Source organism: Trachinotus anak, unplaced genomic scaffold (genome assembly GCF_046630095.1).
Source record: "Trachinotus anak isolate AG129_WGS33_773 ecotype Australia unplaced genomic scaffold, CSIRO_AGI_Tana_v1 ptg000007l, whole genome shotgun sequence".
Taxonomy (NCBI): domain Eukaryota; kingdom Metazoa; phylum Chordata; class Actinopteri; order Carangiformes; family Carangidae; genus Trachinotus; species Trachinotus anak.
Genome location: NW_027273858.1, coordinates 2991521 through 2997840, shown reverse-complemented (window position 1 = coordinate 2997840; position 6320 = coordinate 2991521). Strand labels below are relative to the sequence as shown.

The following is a 6320-nucleotide window of genomic DNA, read 5'->3' as shown; positions in this document are numbered from 1 at the left end:
ACAGGCCGTGTGCATTTCTCTGTGGACTGAGGCTTTGATACTTTCACAGTATTAACATAGAACCTAGACCTGCTTTATAATCAAAAAAGACATGCGGATCTAACTTTATACAATATGGGACCTTTAATTCATGTTTGTTTTGAAAAGGATTCTGGTAAAGGCTTAAGTTTCACTCTTGTTGCTCTGTCACAACATCAATCTGGATTTCAGGATGGTTTAAATACTGTTTCAGGGGATTTTATGCCTGAACATGAAGCCTGTGATCAAAGAGTTCGGGTCAGACAGAGATAGGAAATAAAAATTCACTCCTCTGCGTACTTTCCTGTTAAAACTTTGAGTTGATGTTGAAAACATTACAATAGTTTACATACAATAATTTCTAAAATAAATAAACTGTGACATTACAGCTACTAAATCCACAAATTCTGTGGCTACTGTTGTGTCTACATTAGATGCACCAACTAACAGGTGTAAAAGCTGTAAAAGTTTGTACTCCCCTTCGGTGAGGTGAACAAAGACAAGTCTGCAGAATTTCACCTAGAGAAATTTAAAAATAGTCAAATAGGAGTGATATGATTTGAGAGCTGAGCTGGTTTTTGTTCTAAAGCAGAGTCACAATTACATGCTGACGTCTGAATCTACCACGATGCACTTCTTCTGTAGGATTATGGCCCACTCCCCAGGTCCCCTTAAGGCCTCAGACCTGAGCCCTCACAGCCTTAACTAAAGTCAGTGATTGTGTGTGAGAGGCTGCAAAGGCTCAGACGGTATAAAGAGGAACGGGACAGGGTTTTGTAACTTTAACAAAGCAAAGACATGTTGCATATAACTGTTGGTTTGGGACTTTTGATTTTACATCCCCTCCCTGTTTGTAAAGAAGACAGTAATATTGGAAAAAGCATGTTTGGAATGTAACATCATGCCACTATAGGACTGATAACTACATCCAGTTCTGCCTCTTATTCACCACTTAGCTCTGACTTCCAGACCGACTGCGTCACAGCGGCCTGACTAAGCTGTCCCACTTCGAAGTGACCTTCATATGCGGCCGACAGACATGTCCTCTTTTTCCTGCGGCCCAGCCCATCCCATGATTCACCGCACGCCGATAATAAAACGAATATGGCCGCAAACAACAGCAACAGAGAGCCTGAGGATTACACCTTCAGATCTAAGTACTGGGTTTCAGCTCAGTTCAGCAGGTAACGGTGTAACTCTGAGAACTGTTAAAGGAGAAAGTGCCGTCCCACAATTCTTTGCCGCAGCAACATTTAAAACGACGCACCTGAGACCGCATTGAACGCACCACTGTAGTTCAACCCCGGCGGTCCCGCACAAACACAGAAACAAGAGCCTCTGTTTTATGTTTGTGACACGATTTAAAACTAATGGAAATCCTCGCCTGAGCTCCAAATCCGTAAATAAAGATTTATTCTCAAATTCAGTTCAAGTCTGTCCAGATTTCTAGTCACCATAACAAAATACTACACACATGTCATTTTATTAAATCCCCTCCCACTGCGTAAAGCACAAATAATTAATTTGCTCCTCTTAACAATTGTATAAAAGTGTCACCAGCGCCCATATCAGGAAACTCTATGTACTTATGTCTGAATATAATTTATTCTGACCTCTGGCTCAGTTCCTCATTTTTGATTAATTATTATTTTCGACTTTCTTGATCTTATTTCAATCCTGTTTGTTTCCGTGGTTAGGAAAGGAGCAATTATCGTCCATGTTTTATAAATGAAGTTGGTTTTTAAAAAAAGTCGCCGTCGTCTTTTCCTTCTTTATGAATTCTCCTTTACATCTTCAGGAAAGGAGATTATTTGGCTTCAAGACAGCAGTTCGCAAAGCCAGGACTGACGTCACGCTGGGTTGCCAGGTTGCTGCTTGGCCCGGAGTAATCACGGGATGTGGAAGTAGTGACATCTGCTGACCAACTGGCTGCACAACAGCATTTTCAACTGAGTGAATGTGTTCATCCAGTGATAGGAGCTCATAGTCCTGGATCTCTGTCATTACAGCAGAAAGCACACGAGTCACAGTTCTACACAAACACTACAAGTTCAGCGGGAAGAACAAATTGTCCACCATCACAGCCAACTTCTGCACAACCTACCTGGAGGTTGTAGCGATTTAGTGTCTCGCTCCAGAGTCAGAGGAGGGTCCTTTCCTGCGTGGGTCAAACTGTGCACTGACGCTCACTGCTCGGCTCTGCTTCATCCTCTAGAATGGGACAGTGCATGTTCAGTTAGGCTGCTGCTAGTGATCATTCTCACAGTCAACCTACTGTGATCTCTGGTTTGATTTACAAACATTATATTAAAATTATTGACACATAGAAACAAATAACCATTCACAGGAAATTTAGAGTCACCAATTAACTTAACCTGCATGTCTTTGGACTGTGGGAAGAAGCTGGAGCACCTGGAGAAAACCCACACAGGCACAGGGAGAACAAACTCTGCTCCAGCCGGCCGGCGGGTTCGAACCCACGACCAATTACAGACATACTGACTGATTAGCTGAGGGTGGGGCTGCAACAGTTTCTTGCAATTTATGCAAAAATGACGACACATCCAGGACTGCACACAGGACATTATTACAACGGCACACAATTTATTTTCCACACTTCAAGTTTTAAATATTAACATTCACATATTAACAGTTGAAGTTTGAGGTGAAGTTAAAGGTTGATTCAACAATGGATCACAGAGTGAGTTAAATCCCTGCAGTGTTCCAGGCGTTTTGATAGATGAACAAAAACATACCAATTACCCACAATGCCCCTGTTTGATTCCAGCTCGGGACCTCGTCCTCTCTTCCCCATTACTCTCATCAATCTATTGCATTATGGCTGTAACGATGAAAACACCTACTGTAACATCACTGACTGGCCTCTGAGTTGTTCCAACAACAGGTTACAAGTAACACAAGTGAAACACGAAAGAAGTTTATCACGATGATTCAAGGCTGATTTAACTTTTGAAGCCACATCGCTTCATAAATAAAGAAATAAAAAAAGCAGAGGTCTGGTTGTCACATGACAGTAAAATATATATGAGCACACTATTTGTTTGTCTTGTACATATTTTTTTTTTCAAAACATGCCATTTATGATGATTCCCAATAAAGACGATATCTCAGTTTTCATTCAGAAATTGCAGTTTGGAGCTCTGTGTGGTCTGACTTGCAGCTTTTTCTGGTGTGCAGCAGATACAGGTCAAAAGTTGCTAATGTATTGCTGCTTCCCATCACTCATGCAGCTGTGTGCTTGTTATTCACGCACAATTATTTCTTGTCTTGTTGTACTTTTTATGACATATTATCAGCACAGAGGCTTAGATGGTTTTGAATATCCAGATCATAATAATGCCAGTGAAGTGAGTCAGATGCAAAGCAGACTACACGTCACAGCAGGTAACAATATACAGCAACATTACAGACTGATGATAGCACAATGAGATTTTTTAAATTCATTTAGTGGTTGAAGTTTTAGACAGAAGAAAGAAGTGACTGAAATAACAGGAAGTCAGCCAACATAAGGTTTGAGAGAGCAGTAAATTTATTAATACTAAGTCTTTTATAAGTGGGAATTTGAAAAACTATGAAATTCAAATGAGTTTGTTAATGGATGAGTAGCTTTTCTTTTCATGTCAAAAGAGTCCAGATGTGCTGGAGCTTGAAAGTGAGTGGTCTATGTTTGGTGTTTCCATTCATCTCTCCCATCACTTGAATGACAGACCAGGCACTTTACAGACTGCAAACTTACTTGAGAAGTTGTTGGACCAAACCAAAAACTCGACAATAACCAAAAAGGCATCTGATGTAAAATAGTGGATTTACATCAGTTTACCCTGACAGTGTCCTCTCTTATCCAAGCCCTTATATAGGACGGGGAGGAGTTTCAGTGCTGGAGATCATGAGGGCCCTGATGGTGTTTCTGCTCCAGATTTGTTCGTGGGGTCTAGACCAGATCCTTCGTACACGACCTTGTTCTTGATGCCGTCCTGGATTATCCTCTGCTGCACACGAATCTTAGCGTTGTTCATCCTGCAGTAAAACCTGGAAGAGAGAGACACAGGAGGGTTTCTCTTACAGACACAGGTAACTGGAAACAGTGGTAGAATGTGACAGATAGACCAGACGGGGACAAAGTGTCCGTCAGCGTAAAGACCTACCAGGACCCGAGTGTGGTGAGCATGAAGCCTGCAAACCCAACATCAAAAGACCTCTTCACCCGACCTGCGGACAACAGGACAGACTGCTGCTGAGAGCTCAAGGGCTTCACATCAATTTCAGAGTTCAAACTAATTTTTCATGTCTTCTTTTCCTCCAAATCTACAAACTTTGGATTTCTCACTGAAGACACAAGGCTGATTTGTTCAAGGCATCAACATTAAACCTCGGGAATACAGAGCTAAGCAAGTCTGGACAGACCAAGAGTTTATTTTGCTCTGCAACAAAATTATGATCAAATTAAATTATATGACATTCCTTGAGAGCTACACATTGAATTCTATGCTAAATTGAAGTTAATAAAATCCCCAATGGCCAAAGTATGATGTTATCAGGCTTTATATGAGTCATTGAGGAATATTCTAGTTTATATTTAGGTTGTGGCAACAGGTTCTGAACATTAATTACCATTCAAATTGTAGTTATTCTGCTTTTTAGCCAACTGAGCACAGCAGTGGTCCAATTCATTTTACAGGTCATTCAAGATTCCATTAGAAAAACTAAATACAAGTAAAACAATCACTCAACGAGCAATGAAAAGACACACAAACAGACTCAGATTACAACTCACTGGTGGTCAGAAAGTGAAGCAGGCCAACAGCTAGTGAGCCTCCAGCTCCATGCAGGATGGCGTCTCTGGCACACGGAGTGTTCTTGACATCCAGAATCCCCAGCAGCCTGAAACCCTGAAGGAGGACAGAGGTTGACCTTACATGGGGCTTCTTTTCTCTTACATTAGGAGATATTAACACCCAGTGAAAATTCATACTTAATGTAGAAAATAACCATGAATAAAGATGATCTGCCTGAACTACCCTTTTAAGGCAGATCATCTTTATTCATGGTTATTTTACACATGTATCGTTTTCATGAGTATAGTGTATTTTGTCTGTTTTGCAGGCCCGATACATCACTGTGTGTTAGTAGAAGTGTATTGTGTAATCTTTTTCTTTGGCTGGAAATGCATTAATGGTATCTGATCTGTGACACTTCCTACTCAAATCCTAATGGTGGAATATTATCACTCATTATTAGCCAGTGATCATCAACACACCACTCCACGGCCACACCAAACAAAACCTCCGTTCAGTTAGCTGTAAACGTTTGCACCAGTTGGGTTGAGAGTGATTTATTAAAATCCAGTGTTATTTGGTGAATAATCTGTGAGCCGAAATTTTTCGTGGGATACAATATTTCTGAAAAGCTTTTCACGAACTTCCTGTGATGTAATTTTCGTTTCCGGGCACAATATAACCTTTAATGATCAAATATTTGAACGGGATTTGGTTTGACCCAACCGTTTCTGATAACAAATAGCTTTGAGCGTACTGCTTTTACTGAGATACGTTGCGTAGATGTAGTTAACTCATGTTAACCCGGGATTTCTGCTAAAGTTAACACTAACGCTGACTGTGTGGTTGCCATTTCAGAAAGTCAGCACAGCTCGGACACACCGTTTCTGAAAGTTACTAACGGCTGTTGACCTTCTGAAACCTGGACCCACGCAAACCTCTTCCGCGTAAAATACGTTTCCGGGCTGAATTGAATTCCATCTCTCACCTTGTTTTTGCTCTCCTGCTCTTCTCCTGCCATTGTATCACCGCGTCCCTCTACTTGTGCAACGTTTACAATCAATTTAGCTCGTAAAATCACATCATGTAACGACCATTTTCGTAATCACATTGGGTTCTGCGCTTGCGCGGTAGCTGCCGAACAGGTCCGTTCGCTTTTAATCGCCGACACGAAAAGAAGAAACGGTGTTTACTGCTGTTTAGTTCCGATCGATGCACATGACGATATTAGGTAAATACGATATATTGTGAATACATGTAAAGTTGTCAAGAATTTCCATCCTTTAAACAAATAAACCTAAAACAAATTAATAAAAAGTAAAAAATGCCATAGGATCATGTTTAATAGATAGAAATATAATATTGTCTGGCCTATTTTATTTTGTTTATACATTTGTTATATTTAATGACATGTTAACACCCATCATTAAAAAACAGAGTAAAACAGGATCATTTTATAATTTAATATTGTGTAATTTAGCATATTACAGAAAAGTTACATTTATT

The 6320-nt window shown here is 40.3% G+C and overlaps 1 protein-coding gene across 1 annotated transcript; it reads right to left on the bottom strand.

The window, feature by feature from the left end:
* Positions 1 to 2600: 2600 nt before the first annotated feature.
* cox20 (cytochrome c oxidase assembly factor COX20) lies at positions 2601 to 5973 on the bottom strand. The gene is made up of 4 exons (XM_071479953.1): positions 5803 to 5973; positions 4814 to 4928; positions 4185 to 4248; positions 2601 to 4068 (listed from the first exon to the last, which is right to left on the bottom strand). The coding sequence occupies exons 1-4, from the start codon at positions 5833 to 5835 to the stop codon at positions 3924 to 3926; spliced, it is 357 nt and encodes a 118-aa protein (XP_071336054.1). The 5' UTR covers positions 5836 to 5973; the 3' UTR covers positions 2601 to 3923.
* Between the last annotated feature and the right edge of the window lie 347 nt (positions 5974 to 6320).

Coding starts and splice junctions, on each gene's coding strand:
- cox20 (XM_071479953.1), bottom strand. CDS start 5,835: ATGGCAGGAGAAGAGCAGGAGAGCAAAAACAAG. Junction 4,249..4,813: donor GCTTCACTTTCTGACCACCA/GTGAGTTGTAAT, acceptor TGTTGTCCGCAG/GTCGGGTGAAGAGGTCTTTT. Junction 4,069..4,184: donor CTCACCACACTCGGGTCCTG/GTAGGTCTTTAC, acceptor TCTCTCTTCCAG/GTTTTACTGCAGGATGAACA.